Source organism: Oryzias latipes, chromosome 18 (genome assembly GCF_002234675.1).
Source record: "Oryzias latipes chromosome 18, ASM223467v1".
Taxonomy (NCBI): domain Eukaryota; kingdom Metazoa; phylum Chordata; class Actinopteri; order Beloniformes; family Adrianichthyidae; genus Oryzias; species Oryzias latipes.
Genome location: NC_019876.2, coordinates 26,278,951 through 26,296,930, shown reverse-complemented (window position 1 = coordinate 26,296,930; position 17,980 = coordinate 26,278,951). Strand labels below are relative to the sequence as shown.

Sequence of the window (17,980 nt, the reverse complement as noted above, 5' to 3'; positions counted from 1 at the left end):
TACCAGGAGAGAGGGGGAAGGAGACCCCCTCCTTCGTCCGGCGATAGGACAAACGCAACCCAAGCAAGGGAGACCGACCACCCACCCACCTAGCCAGGCGCAGCATCGTGGAGCACAAGTATCCTCGGGCATCCCACCCATCCAATTCCCGGAGCCCTTGGGCACAACTGGAGGGAGCCTCGCCGCCACCTCCCACGGAGACCGGGCAGCTATAGGAGGCAGCCAGCTGGCCACAAGCAGGGGCCGGGCCAGCGCGATGAGACCAAGGGAGGGGCCCAGCGCTGCACCCGAAGAGCAGGAGGCCCAGCACCACCACTCATGCCCCTGACATACTTGAGGGACCAGCACAACAACCCCCCAGGGTGCCCCCCAGAACAAAAAATAAATAAAACACAAACCCCCTTTCACCCCAATAAATAAATAAATAACATAAAATAAAATGAAATAAACTTTTTCCCCCCTCTGCTGTGGATTCTTTGCTTACACACAAAAAATAATGTGTTGTTTTCCAAACAAACAGCAACAATTACGGCATTTGTACAGTGTGCAACAGTACAGCAGTTCTGCTATTGTTTTCCCTTGATAACATCACATGTTTCATATTGAAATGGGCTCAAATGAGTTAAACTCCTGACTCATTTTAAGTAGAGAGCCTTTATTGCACCCCGGATGTTTTAGCATTGCCTGAAACTGTGACACATTGAGAGGAAATAGGAGAATTTACGCTAATGCTGTATATTGCTGACTGTAGTTTAAAACAATTAAATGTTATCATTTAATCAGGTGAGTACAAGAAAGCTGTTACACACTGATGTAAAGGTGCATGGACACAATAAATCTGCAATATGTTCAAATGATTTTACTACCTTGTTCTTATCTCTTATCAGTCCTACCACCTCTGACGTCTTTATGGGTGGACTCGATTTGAAATAGTAACTCAACTAAAGGAATGCCACCTTATAGAACCTAAAAGCTGCTCTCCAAAGGACTTACATAGTTTAGCAGCGGTGTCTTTTTTTCTGACGCTGCCTGGAACGTATTCTTGCCATGGCCATCACCTCACGTTTGATGGTCATCTCTGTTTTACTCGTCTACCTCTGTTCAGTTCAAGGTAAGATTGGAAAATTTTCTCTCCAGTTTTGGCAAAATGAACAGCAGTGTCTTGATAATGTTCTTGTTTGCATGAATTGTGTTCACTGAAGTATGGAAGACACAGTTTTGGTGATTGGGGATTTGCCATAACGTACCGTCAGCAGAGAATCTTTAGATAATTCTGATGTGTTTCTAAAGAGTTAACAATTGATTAAAGAAGACTAGGAGGACGTTTTTTTCCACTATTTCACAGTTTCACTATTGTAGTTACATCACAGTAAGTCGACTTGATCTGGAGCCATTTTAAAGTGCATATTTCATTTTTTTTTTTTTTTTTTAAATTAACATTTTACTCTTAATTTGTGTTCAGATTTTCTACAAATAGGATTTGTTCTTCTTGCAAATGTTCAGAGGTTTATGTCTTTGATAGTATTTCCTCATCACACAAAATAGTAGCAACAACCAAAGGGAGATGAATGGAGCGCCAATAAAAACAACCTTGATACCTAAGATACCAAGTTTACACACGGATCTAGAATATATAACCCTTTATGAATGAGTTCACTTGCCAGCTGTTGTTTTTATTCAACTTTTATCTTAAGGAACCAGTCTTTGCTGCATAAGAGTTTACATCCAATAGAGGGACTTTAATGTTTTAGATTTTGCATTATTATTTCAAACACTGTTAGAATGTCCTCCAATTTGATGGTGTTTATTTGTTCTTTTGAAAGACTTTCAAAAAGAGTCTTTAGTACAATTTTTCTCAACCCTGGCTCTCAGGAACCCTGTCCTGCGTGTTTTCCATGTTGCCCTGCTTAAAGAACACGTCAGATCCTAAAACAATCATCTCGCTTTGATCTGAAAATAATTTGTTGAGTCTTATTAAGACATAGAAACTCCATTTTTTTATTCTAAATTCAGATCAAAGTGAAATTAATTTTGAATAAAAAACTAAAGTTTTTAACTCATTGAGATGACTATTGTTGTAAATATAGGGCTATATGAATAAAACTGAATTAAGTCATATTAAGAAAATCTTGCAGTCTATTGGACGATTGGCTTCAGTAGTTTTGCTACATAAATGTGGAGAGGACCACATTGGTTGGATCTCACTCGGGCAACATTTCTAGGATGACAAAATGCAGTTTTTGTATCTTGGTTTGTGTGTGCTTTAAATATAAAATCTGCATCTCAAATCACACTGAGGTTTCTGACTTTACTGCACACATTCAGGTTAAAAGTTGATAAGCAACATTGGACCCTTTCTCTCTCAGCTTCAGGACTGACAATTAAACTATCTGCTTTGTCTTGATTGAGCTTTAAAAAGGTCTCTCCCGTCTACGTTTCAATATCTAAAACACAACTCAGAAGGTCATCAATGGGTCCCAAGTCATCAGGAGACAGAGCCACATATAACTGGGTGTCATCAGCATAACTATGAAAGTTTAGGCTATGTCTCCTGATGACATCACCAGAAGCATATGAAGGTTAAAAAGTTATACGAGTTCCAATGCTGCTAATTTGAGAAGGTTACCATTTTGAGCTTTAGAATATTAATGTTAGTTGTTCATCATTTTAGTTTCTGTGAGGCTGCTGCAATTTGTTTTTATCTATATTGGCATGACCAACTTTTAGGCTACCTAGCATTTCCTAAAGCCTTAGTCCCATCGCCCTTGCGAGTGGATAAGGGGTTGATTGCGGGTGAAAGACTGGCAAACCTGCGCAGGTCACATGGGTTGTAGATTGCTCGGTGAGCCCGCAGATGCTGAGAGGGACAGATCTTAGCAAACATTTATATAACAATGACATAGCAATGATGAGTAAGGGTGAAGAACGTGAGATACAGGCATCTCGTATGAATGTTACCGTTTTCTTCAACCCCCCCCCCCCCACCCCCCCCCAACTGTGAATGTTGGATTGTTACACTCCTCATTTCTGTTTGGCAGCTTTGGCCTCCATGTGCCACAGCAAACCACACGACAAGCTGCTATGTTTCATTTACTCATACTTTAACAGTTAAATTTGCCAAATTTTGTCGAATTTCTATTTAAGCCAATGCTTTTTCTTTTTTCCTGTCCTCACAATCACCTTCTCACTTCTGACTTCTGCACTTTTAAATATTGTCTTTTAACATAGATCAAATGTTTGAGAAAACTTAAAAATAAATACCACCCTGTTTTACTATAGTTAGTTATTTTAGAGCTGTCATGCGATGATTAATCCTGACCAGTTTTTCATTAATTTAAACAATCTATTTTTAATCTAACCTAATCATAAATCCTTTTGAGGCATTCTCATTCCAATTTATGACATTGCAGCACAGTTTGAGATCAAAATGTAATTTAAAAAGTGACTTTTCTAAGTTTTTTTTAAATTATAACAGTCTTGCAACCTTTACTTTTACACCACCAAAAAAAAAAAAAAAAAAAAAACATAACACACAGAACATGGGGTTTTCTAATGAAAAACACTCAAAAACCGAAGGAACAATCTTCTGAGCGATCACGTTTTTCTTCACCACAAACTACCTATTAAGATTATTATACATATGTTGACATACCTTATTCAGTAATTCTAATATGGTCAATCCTTAGCATAACCCATTAATTTATGATAAGGAACACCTGGTCGGAATTTATCCCTTACATAATAGATCATGTACAGTCGCACATTGATTATGTCAGATCAGCAAGAGAGCGATGTATAAACATATGTTGATGATGCATTTTCAGCTAAGTTTATATAAAATGTACATGCAAGTTAACAGTTGGACCTTTGTTTTATATTTAAGAACGCAGCAAAAGTTACTGATTAAAAACAGATCAGCACAATTAAAATAAAGCAATGCTAATGCTAATTTGTCTGTATAATTAATTAATCACAATTAACGCGAAAATCTGACTCCTTAAGTTGTTAGGTATATTTATATGAAGAATTTAGGATTTTAGTATGTGAAATGTATTAATGGGCTTCTGCCTGTTGTATAAATAAATAAATAAATAAGATTTTTACATAAGTATTAATAAAAATTACTAGAAGTAGTTCAACATCAGAAAGCCCAAACACAGGACAGGCTCATTTAAAGATGTGCAAAGAATACCTCTTAGCTAATCCATTTACACATAAACTTCATTATGTGTTTTGCACATAAGACGTTTTTCGAAGTCAACCTGCCCTTGCCAAACTATTTTTGTTACTGAGGAAAAAATAAAAAACGTGTAAGGAGAGATTAGGATTTAGATATCCAGGTGGTGGCATTCAATAATGCGATAGCTTTTAAAGTGAAAAGCCGGACGGAACCATATGGAATTTTTGATAACCTGACTTCAGAAGACCTGTATACAGTGTGGTGGCATAACAAAATACTTAAAAATGAACATGTATAGTATGTGCAATCCAAGCCTGTTGTTAAACTAAATAAAGAGAAAAAAACAAAACATAAACAGTTAAAGCTTACTTTCTTTTAAATTCACAGATGTTTTTTCAGAAGACTCTGCAACTGTGTCATCAACTGAGTCACTTAGTATCAGCAATACACTTAACACAACACCTGAGGAGACATCAACAGACGATACACCAAGTCCAGTAACATCTGAGCCAACAACCGCAGAGACCCCTACTTCATCGACAAATGAAGCCACTACAGAGACTTCTTCTACAACTGATGAAGGAACAGGAACACCTGAGGCAACTGGCACTGGCATGACAACTGACGCAGGCACTTCAGATGATTCCCCAACAACCGCACCTGCTAGCACAACAGTAGATGAAACCAGTCCCACTAATGGAGGTACTCTGGGGCCCACTGATAGTAGCACACCATCTAACACAGATTCAACCACTGATCCTGATACTTCAACAGTTTCAGAGGCCTCGCCACAAACCCCTTTCACTACTAATGCAGTGACAGGAACATCTGACACTGGCATGACGACTGACGCAGGCACTTCAGATGATTCCCCAACAACCGCACCTGCTGGCACAACAGTGGATGAAACCAGTCCCACTAGTGGAGGTACTCTGGGGCCCACTGATAGTCCTACACCATCTAACACAGATTCAACCACTGATCCTGATACTTCAACAGTTTCAGAGGCCTCGCCACAAACCCCTTTCACTACTGATAAAGTGACAGGAACATCTGAGGCAGTTGACACTAGCATGACAACTGACGCAGGCACTTCAGATGATTCCCCAACAACTGCCCCTGCTGGCACAACAGTAGATGAAACCAGTCCTACTAGTGGAGGTACTCTGGGGCCCACTGATAGTAGCACACCATCTAACACAGATTCAACCACTGATCCTGATACTTCAACAGTTTCAGAGGCCTCGCCACAAACCCCTTTTACTACTGATGAAGTGACAGGAACATCTGGCACTGGCATGACGACTGACGCAGGCACTTCAGATGATTCCCCAACAACCGCACCTGCTGGCACAACAGTGGATGACACCAGTCCCACTAGTGGAGGTACTCTGGGGCCCACTGATAGTCCTACACCATCTAACACAGATTCAACCACTGATCCTGATACTTCAACAGTTTCGGAGGTCACGCCACAAACCCCTTTCACTACAAATGCAGTGACAGGAACATCTGACACTAGCATGATAACTGACGCAGGCACTTCAGATGATTCCCCAACAACTGCACCTGCTGGCACAACAGTAGATGAAACCAGTCCTACTAGTGGAGGTACTCTGGGGCCCACTGATAGTAGCACACCATCTAACACAGATTCAACCACTGATCCTGATACTTCAACAGTTTCGGAGGCCACGCCACAAACCCCTTTCACTACTGATGAAGTGACAGGAACATCTGACACTGGCATGACGACTGACGCAGGCACTTCAAATGATTCCCCAACAACCGCACCTGCTGGCACAACAGTGGATGAAACCAGTCCTACTAGTGGAGGTACTCTGGGGCCCACTGATAGTCCTACACCATCTAACACAGATTCAACCACTGATCTTGATACTTCAACAGTTTCAGAGGCCTCGCCACAAACCCCTTTTACTACTGATGAAGTGACAGGAACATCTGGCACTGCCATGACGACTGACGCAGGCACTTCAGATGATTCCCCAACAACCGCACCTGCTGGCACAACAGTGGATGAAACCAGTCCTACTAGTGGAGGTACTCTGGGGCCCACTGATAGTCCTACACCATCTAACACAGATTCAACCACTGCTCTTGATACTTCAACAGTTTCAGAGGCCTCGCCACAAACCCCTTTTACTACTGATGAAGTGACAGGAACATCTGGCACTGGCATGACGACTGACGCAGGCACTTCAGATGATTCCCCAACAACAGCACCTGCTGGCACAACAGTGGATGAAACCAGTCCTACTAGTGGAGGTACTCTGGGGCCCACTGATAGTCCTACACCATCTAACACAGATTCAACCACTGATCCTGATACTTCGACAATTACGGAGGCCTCGCCACAAACCCCTTTCACTACTGATGCAGTGACAGGAACATCTGGCACTGGCATGACGGCTGACGCAGGCACTTCAGATGATTCCCCAACAACCGCACCTGCTGGCACAACAGTGGATGAAACCAGTCCCACTAGTGGAGGTACTCTGGGGCCCACTGATAGTCCTACACCATCTAACACAGATTCAACCACTGATCTTGATACTTCAACAGTTTCAGAGGCCTCGCCACAAACCCCTTTTACTACTGATGAAGTGACAGGAACATCTGGCACTGGCATGACGACTGACGCAGGCACTTCAGATGATTCCCCAACAACCGCACCTGCTGGCACAACAGTGGATGACACCAGTCCCACTAGTGGAGGTACTCTGGGGCCCACTGATAGTCCTACACCATCTAACACAGATTCAACCACTGATCCTGATACTTCAACAGTTTCGGAGGTCACGCCACAAACCCCTTTCACTACTGATGAAGTGACAGGAACATCTGGCACTGGCATGACGACTGACGCAGGCACTTCAGATGATTCCCCAACAACCGCACCTGCTGGCACAACAGTGGATGACACCAGTCCCACTAGTGGAGGTACTGTGGGGCCCACTGATAGTCCTACACCATCTAACACAGATTCAACCACTGATCCTGATACTTCAACAGTTTCGGAGGCCGCGCCACAAACCCCTTTCACTACTGATACTACAGTAGATGGAAGCATTCCCACCAGTCCAAGGACATCTGGGCCTGATGACACTGTTACAACACTTGGCACTGGTAAAACCACTGCTCCCCCACTGTCAACTTTACCAGCAACAGTCGGAACAACAGTTATACCAACGGTTTGTCAAAATGGGGGAACTTTAGATGGAGTTACCTGCATTTGTCTTCCACAATTCAGTGGGAGTAAATGCGAAATTTTTGTTCCAGTGACAACACCAGGTACCTTTTTTTGACATATTTGTTTAATTATTTTTGTTTTTTTAAAAACAAACAAAAATAATAGCAATTGACATCCATGCTTGAATGTTTTTATTTTTTCTAAAGTCACCATTAAACGGCCAGTGGTGGTCAACATGATGTTGAATGAAAGATTCAATGACAAATACCTTAACAACCAATCTCAAGAATACAAGGACTTTGTTGGAAACTTTAAAAAAAAGGTAACTAATGTTGTAATACTAACAATAAAAAAGATGTCAATCATGTTGATATTAAATGTATGTTAATAGTCCTGGTAGTTATACCTGTTTTTCTCTTTCAGATGACAACATATTATGAGAGCAAAATAAAAGAAACGTTTGAGGTTGTGGTGACAAAAGTAAGGTAAAAGCCTATAGAAATTTAATTCTTTATAAACAATGATTTAATCACAGACTTAATTTTGAAATCAAACCGAGCGAATCAAACAAAAACTTCTGTTTACCTGATCTTATTTTCACTCCTTGTAGCCCAGGAAAGCCCTTAGGAAAACTGACAGTCAACACTGTAAAAAAGGTATACATTATCTGTTAAAAGAAACAGTTTACTGTTAATACATTCTTGTTTATATTGAAAAATCCCTTTTTCTCCTCTTTTTTTTCTAGCGCTCACTTGAAGTCATGGCCACCACTGAAAATTTGAGGTAAACTAATACAAATACATGGTGATGCTTTTTGTTGACATGTTAATATGTTTTTAATGAACCCATCCTTGTACTACACCTCAGCCTTTTCTTTTTTTTCTTTGAATTATTACAAGTTGACTGGAGTTTCCTTTTTCCACCACTTCAGATTATCCTGTTAACATGGCACTAGGAAAAAAATTGGATAACTCAAGAAAATCAGATAATGATCGTATATTTGACATAAAAGTTGATGGATTGTCTTAATTTATCTAAACAAACAGGCTCATTGCGAGCAACTTCAATCCATTAATATGACCAAAATAGATATAAACTTAACTACAGAATGCTGACGTTAAAGTCTCTGTGATTTAAAATTAGCACAAGTGTAAGATTCTTGCATAAAAAAATATTAAATGAAAAACATCTTTTTCATAATTTTCATAAAACTGTTAACTGATATAATTAGCGGGAATCCTGTTGTTAATGCTCCATTATGAGCTTTATAATACTTTCTGTCTGTTTACAAATCTTCCCCTGCTTACCTGTGAGATAAAATCTTGAGAAGATCAGAATGCTGACACATACACAACTGACTAAAGACAGCTGCAGTCCTGCTGCACAGATACAAATAAATTAAACAAGAAAAAACAGCCTGATACAAAGATTGAGACATAACCGCACTTTCCAAATAATATGTACATAAACACCATAATAGGGCTGGGCGATATGGCCTAAAAATAAAATCTCAGATTTTATATGTGTTTTAATTCGATTTCCATTTTTTTCCTGACCCCCCCCCCCCCCCCCCCCCCCCGCCCTACTTAAGGAAAGCAATTAGTACAAACGACAGACTTATTTTGTTATTCTATACTTGTTTTCACTTGTCCAAAATAAAAAGGTTACTTACTTAAAGTCCCAGCTGTGTTTTAAGCCCCACTTTGTAGTCTAGACTAAAAGGAGACAAACATTCACCTTGAGAGTAGCACCAGTTTCTAAGTGATTAACAATACAGCTCATATCTGGGGTCTAAGGTTTTAACTAAATCAATGAACCCCGTCTTCTCCATGGAGAAGATGATGAAGCAGCTAACTATCGAACTAATGAACTAACTATATAGGCGTTGTAGAATGAGTATGTGTGTGTGTCGGGACGCTGCCTGTGTGAGACGGGACTGAGCGCGTGCCACGCCAGAGCGAGTCAGAGCCTTTGACTGTGATGGGCTTTAGGCAAAAGTTGCAACGTGGGGTCTTTTCCTCCACGTCTGTGGCAGTAAACCCCTTTAACCGGTTGCCATGCTGTCGCTCGCTGATCATGTGTGCTAAGATGTTGTTGTTTGTCGCTTGCAATACCGCCGTGTGAAACTAGCGCTACGGAAGCTCCGGGGACCCAAAAATGCGCCATTCCATAAAACTCGATTTAGTTATTTTTGAAATCGCCCGGAACAAAAAATTTGAATTAATTAATTCAATCGATTTATCACCCAGGACAACACCATAAAAGTATTTTTTAAGGGCCTATATCATGCTTCTCTTAAGTCTTTCAGAGTAAACTACATCCATGGATATGATAAGATATAAATACCTCTGTCACACTAAAGAACAATTTATGAAAAATCGTTTCATTTCATACCTCATTTTCCTACCCAGAAGTAAAACGACTCAATCTCTGAGGCTCCGCCTTTCGCTCCGTGTCATGATGTCAACCTAGAGTCGGCCTCGACAGCGTGTCTGTTTCTCGCCCACGAAAACAAACAACATCCGAACTTTGTCAAAGTTTTAGCTGATCACTGTTAGCTCCACTGAGAAAGTGGGCGTGTGCGTCAGCCTGGGGGCGGAGCCGGCAGTGCAGACTCTTCCTGAAATGGGCGGTTCTCACTCGTCTATGTCACAATGTGAGAACCCGCTCGTTTTCGTGGGTGGGGAGGGGCTGGTGCTCAGACAGCAGGTTTTGTAAAGTAATTCTCAGAAATAGCTGAATGGATCAAAATTCCGCTTTGGGGTTATTTATATTGTGGGATGAACATTACAATACAATTAAAAGCTTAAAAAAAGATTTTGCATCGTATAAAGGCCTTTTTAAAAAAAAACTACATGCTATTGATGTGAGTCGAAAAGTGAAATTACTTTTTTACACAAAAATGTATGCATCTTGTTTTTCAGTGTAAATGTCATCCATGAAGTAATTCTGGATATTCCAAACACAGCAGAGCAAGCGGAATACAATAATGCATTTGAAGAGATTAAAAACGCCACTGAAGAGCTAGCGCACTGTGTAAATGGTAAGATAAATCTGTTGTTGAACCTTTAAATTTGTAATATTTGACACAAAGGATTTATATTATTACAACCTTTCTTAACGCCTTCATGCCTGACTTTGTTCCTAATAACATATCGTTCAATAAGCCACAATACGATTAAGAGACAAACGGCATAAAGGGGTTAAAAAGTAGTTGCTTTTCTGTCTGTCTCTATGTAATAAAACTTTGTTCTTTCTTCTGAACTTGACAGATTGCATTTTAGATGTCTCTGACACAACTGTGGAACAAGCCGGTGTAGACCTGACACGTGAGTACACTGTTGGTGTTCACATATTACAAATCAACGTTTGGACACATCTTTACAATACGTTCCAAGCAGTTAAGGAACCAAAACCTCTTTCGGGTTTTTAAGTTTTAAGTTAAATCAGTCGACATCTTTAGCAGACTTCAATGGCTAAGTTGTGTGATGAGTGAGAACCTGCAAATGTCCCGAGGGGACTCTTGTTTTTGTGTGTGTGTTCTATGGAAACGTTGCCTTTTCTTTCCTACAGGGTCGTGCAACGGCACCATCTATGAGGCAATCCTTGAAGAGTCAAAGGTCATATGTGTGACTGCGTGTAATGAAAAACATTCAAATCCAAAAATTTGCTACAGTGGCGGAGAATGCAAGGTGTTAACTGAAGCGGTTTGCGAGTAAGTGAACCTCCTGTTTTGCTGTCTTAAGGACAATGGTTGAAACGCCAAAACTTGATCTTTGGTCTTTTTATTTTATTTTACGAAACCTGTCACAATATTTCACAAGAGGACTTTTGTTTTGGGACAGTAATCTACTTTGTAGACAAAAAAGACACAGATGAGTTCCCTTGTCTTTTCTGTACATGAATCTTTGCCATCAGTACAGGGCAAGCAGAGGACAGAAGGGGCAGACACTCGATAGGTTTACCCATCAGAAAGCAAAATAAAAGACTTGTTGTTCTGGCCCAATCTGCCAAACAGGTCAACACTTTGGCCATGTCCCAAACTACTAAAAAACTCGAATATATAGTGCCCTAGATTTTAAAAGTAATTCAGACTCCATATTGCTACTTTTTTTAACTGCAAATATGATGCCACTAGTTTCCTAATAAAAATGAAAAATTTTAGCAACACAAATTATGAATCCACTGTGTTCTGATGAAAAAAAGTTTAATGGTTTATACAAAGCAAACAAATAAACACTTTTTTTAGCAAACACAATGCATTGTGGTTAATATTTACCAGTCTAGTGAGCATCAATGCATGCTAGTTTTTTGAAGAGACTTTTGGGAAATTTCTAGGGCTCTGGATTTTAAAACTGTTCTACAAATGCCATACAAAATGGTGAATAAACTATATTTAGTGCAGAGTAGTGAAGCAATTTCTCAAAAATAGTCTATAGACTAGAGGAGCTAACTGCTTCCTAACCACTAATGAAGTTTAGAAAAACAAAAAAAGAGAAACAAAAGTAGCCTTCGTTTTCTTACTGACACCAGAGAGGGAGACTTGAGTTGACTTGAGACTAGACCTTAAGGACCTGAGACTTGAATGGAGACTTGAGCTTTAAGGCTTGTTAGCATCTATTTATTCTTGTGTTTTAGCTCCTCATCACGAATGACCCAACACCAACTGTCTGCTTTTGTGTCAACACAAGCTGTGTGACATACGTAATAAAACAGTGATGACATGACAAAAAACTGGATCTTAACTGTAGGCTTCTAGAGTTTTCACCAAAGGCTTGGGACTTGTTTTGGAGTTGCATAAAAAGGACTTTGGTGTTGGGCCTTTGGGCGAAACAGCAATCTAAATAAGTGTCCTGTTCCCATATAACCCTTGTGCTATCTTAGATGACCCCACCCTTACATTGGCGTGTTCTCCCTACCATGACAAAGGTGGATAAAGGTGGAAAGATTTCATGTAATCCATGGACACCAGTGAGGTTCACAAATCATTGAAGAAAAAAGGTTCAGAGCACTGTCTAGTGGGTCCAGATGACCCAACTCCCAATGGTAAACTACCCAGAATAGCACAAGGGTTAAATTGAGTTTGAAGTTGAAGTTCCTCTTCAGTCCTCTGTTATCTCTTTTAGCACAGCAGCAGCCTGATTTATGTCATCAGTTAAACTCTAAAACTAACCCCAAAATGAACAGATTGCCACTAAAAGGTTTGAGGGATGAGACTTTCTACACTGTCTCATGACAGAAAAACTCCTGCAGTGCATCCTTCAGCTTTCCCCTACAACATCTGTGAACCCCTTTTCTGCTCCTCGTCTCCAGCCTTGTGTTTGAAGAATCGCGGGTGTCCAGATTCTCTTTTTATTTAGTCCCTACAGTACAAAAAAGAGCTACACTGCAGACTACAACATTTGGAATTCCTGAAAATGCATGTTGGAATTCTGCAGCTGAAGTTGCTTCCCTTAAAACATAATAAAAAAGAAACCAAAAAATTGGTTTAAAGGCAAGTAATATGTGCTCAATTAAAGTGACTTGCTGAATTAGCTGAAGGGTCCAAAGCCAAATAAAGATCAAGAACAATATTGCGAAGACAAAAACCTCGAATCTGCATTAGATGCTGCCTCAGAATCTGCTGAAAACCCATGGAAAACCTGTAAATAAGCAGAATATCCTTTTATTTTGTGTTTATTATGTTATACAGCTGAATAAAAATGTTCAAATTTGATTTCTTTCCCTTTTCCCCTTCAATAAATTAAATACTACTACTACTACTACCGCTCCTCCTCCTAAATAATAATACTATCAAGTACCCTGTAAGTGCTCCAACATTTTGTCAAAGTTGTTCTTTTTTTTTCCAGGTGTAAGAACACAGACACAGTCTGGTACCTGAATGATAACTGCAGTCAACCTTTACACCGGATCGGTTTGATTGCTGGCTTGAGCGCCGCCTTCGTGGTTCTCCTGGCGTCTGTGGCGGCCCTGGTTGCATTTTCTGTGCTGAACAAACGCAAACAGATCAAGTAAGTGTGTGGTGAATGTTAAACAGGATGTTCTGCTGAGCTGGACGGTTAATATGGAGCATTTGACAGGCTGATGAGTGGATCTGATCCCTGACTCAAAACCACAAAAACAACCACGCAGTGACAAGAAAATCCCTGTGACCTGAGATTGTTTCTCAATTGCACTCTAAAGCCTATCATAGATATCACTTTTAAGACATTTTTTAAATTTTTGTGTCTGTTATAATGTTGTTATGATCTGTAGCAGTTCTGCCACATTTACCCTTAACCATCTAGATGTTTTGGAGTGTTTTTTTTTTCTCTGAAAATTAACCTTTAAGACAGTTTTTGTGGCGATGTTTGTTTACACCTTTTTATTTCAGCCCCAGCATCTTTTTTCCCCACGATTCTTTTTCATTAAACTGCAAAATTATTCTACAATAGACCTGAAACTGTACAAAATTTATTTCAAGTAATAAATGTTGTCCTTTTTTTTTTAAAAAAAAGCAAAACATTAAAATCAAACTGTTTTTGTTTCATAACAAAAGATCAAATGTGTAGAGATGAAAATGAAAATGTTTAAATCCAAAAACACCTCAAAAATGAGGTGAAAACAATGTAAATAAAAAAGGTAGAAAGCAGGTGAAACTCCGCTAAACTATAAGGAATGTTCATAAGATTTATTCCAAGTTGTATCACAATTATGCCCCATAACTCTTGTTTGTTTGCTTTGAACCACAAATTTCCTTTTTTAGACTTTTACGTTAAAGTTTAATTGAGAACATTTTCAAGTCACGTCATTCCTACCACATTGTAAAAATTGTGATTGGCTAACGCACTAGAGACAACAAAAGGTTTAATTCCTTTATTGTTTCATCTTTTCATTTCTTTGTAAATTATCACTAATGGCCACATATTTCACATGTTTGACTGCTTTCTGAAAGGGTTTTTCTGTAGTTTGTGCAATAAAATCCTGAATCTCTTTGCTTCTCCAGAGTCAAGGACCAGAAGAAAAAGCAGGTGAATTTGTACATGGAAGAAGAGGTTGAATGGCCCCGCCCCAACAGCACAGGAGGCTCAAACAGAGTTGGTGAGTTCTTCTCCGGACTCTCTCCTCTCCTCAAAGACCAAATCCAGGGAATTCAGTTATTTCTCTGTCTCATTCACCATAACAAAACAAGTATTACTGTTTCCCTTGTGAAAAACCTCTTAGGACAGTAACGCAGTGTCTGAAACAGCACTGTGTCAATTCAATTCAATTTTATTTATTGTATAAGTAAAGATACTTATAAATGAGTAAAAAATATAATCCAAAGGATAATGAATACAAAGAATTCAATAGGGAAATTCTAAATGGAACTAACTAAACAGCCTAAACTAAACAGACATCCCTGCCCTTAGACCAGTGCTTCTCAATTATTTTTTGCAAGCCCCCCCCCTAGAAAAAAAACGTTTCGCGCCCCCCTACCCCCCTCACACACACACAAACACACACACTCGTCGCAGAAACAATGTACTAGGTTAGTATCTATAAAATTTGAGTAAGTATACATTAAATTGTATCTTTTAACAAGAAAAAAAGAAAAAAAAGCAATATAAATCCACTTTGAACAAATATTAGATTTATTTTGCCGCACAAAAACCTTGTTATAGTCTAAAACAGAATAAAACCTTAAAATAAAAAGTCTGTCAGTCCCTATTTAAATTAGAAATGTTTAGACCAACTGAACCCCTTTGATGCTGAGAAAAATAATTCAATTAATAAATAATATTAAATATAAATTGATCTGAAACAGTAACAGCACCAATATATTTAACGTTTTTAGTCTGAAGAAATAGGTAAAAAAAATTGTGCAGATTTTTTTCTAAATGATGGATTGTTTATTCATGATCTCATAAAGTGCAGCTGTTTTCCTGCATTACCTGCTGTCTTTATGTCAAATACTGACACCAAGTACACAACATGCAGACAAAGAATACAAACATAATTAATAAAAACACGTCATCAAAATGTCTACAATAGTTCATAAAGAATGACAATATTAGCATGAGCTGAGTCATCTAAAGGCACAAGATGATCCTGATCTGGGCAACTCTCCGCGTGCGCGTTCCAATTCTCAGCCGGAGCCCACCACCCGGATTGCCCAGCTTGAAATCGCGATAACGATAAATTTGCAATTAATTGTGCAGGTCTAGTATGGTATTAAATTAGCTCTGATTGAATTTTATTTCATTTTTGGCTGAGAAACTACACTAAGGGTAGATAAACTGTTTTAATTAGTTGCTGCATTGAGATAGGTGTCTTTTATTTTGAAAGGAAATCCTGTCACATCGGTCAAAAATGATAAACGATTTATTATTTAAAAAAAACAATAGTTTCTTTTTATATTTAAGTTTTATCTCTGCTAAAGAAAGATAACAGTAATAATAACATACATTGAAATCAGTGTTTTCTTTTTCTAAAGGGTAAAGTCAGACATTTTGGCTTCTTCTGGGTTGTGGTCGGTGAGAAATGGACCCAAGTGGGTCTTTAACCCTTGTGCTATCTTAGATGACCCCACCCTTACATTGACGTGTTCTCCCTACCATGACAAAGGTGGATAAAGGTGGAAAGATTTCATGTGATCCATGGACACCAGTGAAGATCACAAATCATTGAAGAAAAAAGGTTCAGCGCACTGTCTAGTGGGTCTAGATGACACAAAAATCCCAATATTAAAGTGCTTAGGATAGCACAAGGGTTACGGGTTGAAGATTGCAGAGTCCTGGCTTAGAAAGTTCTCAAGAGTTCTTCTAATGATTTTGGGGGGTTTTGTGGCCCCTCAGAATTGGGTGAGGCTGGAACTCAGTCAGACCTTGTCATAGGGAGCAGCCTGAAGTACAGAAAGCTGTCTGGTTACAATTACAGAAGTCGTTTAGTTGGAAGCCATCGTCTTGCCCCACCTTAAAGAACTGCAAAGAAGCAGCGTCGCTGCTGCTTCCACATGGCTGCTTTTAAAAGTTTTGATATCAGGAAATGGAAACAGTAAAACAATCAGTCATACTCTGGCCTCCAGTAAAATAATCACACAAACCTTTATTGCTTCTTGCAGGATACAACAATCCATCATACTTAGACGATAACTCAGGCTACGCCAAGCGACAGACACCTCCCCACCGGAATTCTCCTCCACCCTCCTATCCTTGGAGCAGGCCGATGACTATGTCAGACGGGCCGACCCCCATGCCCCAAGCCGACCAGTGGCGCAACGATTCGGGGTACGCTCGGCCTGCAAATTCAGCCCAGTATCAAGGAGACATCCCGCTGGACCATCTGGTCAGTGACTCCCCGGCAGATTTCAAAGCCGACTGTTTTCCTCACTCTAACTGTTGTCCTTCCTCTCCAAAGATGAGGGTTCGCAGACCTCAGGTTAGGTCTTCCTGGGATGCCTGAGTAGCTGGAAGAAACCTCCAGATTCAACGGAAAAACTTCTGACTTCCTTTCAATATTTTTGCTGCCTCACTTTAGTATTTATTTGAACATTTTACTGTGTTTGACCTGCGTCCTCCACTTGTTAGTAATCAAGCGCAACAACAAGATTTCATTTGTTTGAATAACTAAACTCAATTAAGTTTATTTCTGAAGCCATATTTCCTTTCAGAGGGCTGCAGGTTGGTGTAGGGGTTAGCACTCTGGCCTCACAGCAAAAAGGTCTGGGATCAAAGCCCGTACAAAGTTAGATCAAACATTGGATAATTAGTAGCTGTTGACACAAAAATCCCACTATAAAACTACACATGATTTCAGAAACACTAATTTTTTTTAGAAACTCACAGCAATAACTCATATTCTACTTGATGCAAGATGACTTGGCTGATAACATTTGACTGAGAGTAGAAAAAAAATCATATTTTTATAAAATAATTGTGTACACAGAATATATGTGTACCTGTTTTGACAAATTTTACAAGTACAAGACAAATTTTCATTATTTATTAAGTATTTTCCTTTAGAAACTCACTTTAGTCCAGTTAAATGTTACCTGTTAAGTCGTTCAGTCTTGCATCAAATGTTATCCGCTCATTTGACAACAGCAGAGGCTAAATTGTCATTTGTTTTGCAATGCAAAGAAAGGAAAACGCCCAATCTGATTTGTTCAGAGGCTGGAGTTGAGAGGTTTCACAGACGTCCTGTCAGACCGTTATAAATGTGTCACATCAATGAGACGGCTTGATGGCGGCGGCGGGGGAGGAAGGGGAAAGGAGAGGCGGCGGATCTCACATCAGGAGTCACTTTATCTGGTTTATAGTGGACCTTTATGAATAAGAATGTAGTAAGGATGTGACAATAAACTACTAAAGGATATGATGGTTCAGAGAGCAAATACGCACTTTCGTGGAAGTTTCTGCAGATGGGCTGATGAGTGGGAATTCGTAAAGAGCTTCATCATTGGCTCTTTTTTGGGGACTAAAGTACTAGTTTGTGAGGGTCAGCCAATGATGATGAAGATCTGAGGCAGAATGAAGGTTGTACCAAGGAAAAACTGAATATGTACTTTGATTTGCACATTGTTGTTAATAGTTTGGCTGACATAAATAAATGTGCTGCTTGTTCATTAA

At 39.5% G+C, this 17,980-nt stretch overlaps 1 protein-coding gene across 14 annotated transcripts; it reads left to right on the top strand.

Annotated features, from left to right (window-relative positions):
* Nucleotides 1–942: 942 nt before the first annotated feature.
* On the top strand, nt 943–17,980 carry LOC105356470 (mucin-2). Of its 14 annotated transcripts, none has more exons than XM_011487722.3 (14): nt 943–1,111; nt 4,568–5,107; nt 5,414–7,492; nt 7,598–7,713; nt 7,815–7,876; nt 8,002–8,047; nt 8,137–8,174; nt 10,316–10,434; nt 10,664–10,720; nt 10,965–11,106; nt 13,241–13,402; nt 14,377–14,471; nt 16,474–16,697; nt 16,770–17,980. In XM_011487722.3, exons 1-14 carry the CDS (start codon nt 1,048–1,050, stop codon nt 16,812–16,814), a joined length of 3,789 nt encoding a protein of 1,262 aa, XP_011486024.2. In that variant the 5' UTR covers nt 943–1,047; the 3' UTR covers nt 16,815–17,980. The 14 variants fall into 14 exon arrangements, with proteins under 14 accessions (XP_011486024.2, XP_011486019.3, XP_023804785.1 ...); XM_011487717.3 differs by having other exon boundaries at nt 4,568–5,566; nt 5,639–7,492; XM_023949017.1 differs by having other exon boundaries at nt 944–1,111; nt 7,214–7,492.

What these genes read in the sequence shown, in the direction of transcription:
- LOC105356470 (XM_020711766.2), top strand. Translation starts at nt 1,048, where the DNA reads ATGGCCATCACCTCACGTTTGATGGTCATCTCTGTTTTACTCGTCTAC. An exon ending in CAGTCAACACTGTAAAAAAG is followed by an intron (nt 8,048 to 8,136) that starts GTATACATTATC and finishes TTTTTTTTCTAG; the next exon opens with CGCTCACTTGAAGTCATGGC. An exon ending in AGCCGGTGTAGACCTGACAC is followed by an intron (nt 10,721 to 10,964) that starts GTGAGTACACTG and finishes TCTTTCCTACAG; the next exon opens with GGTCGTGCAACGGCACCATC.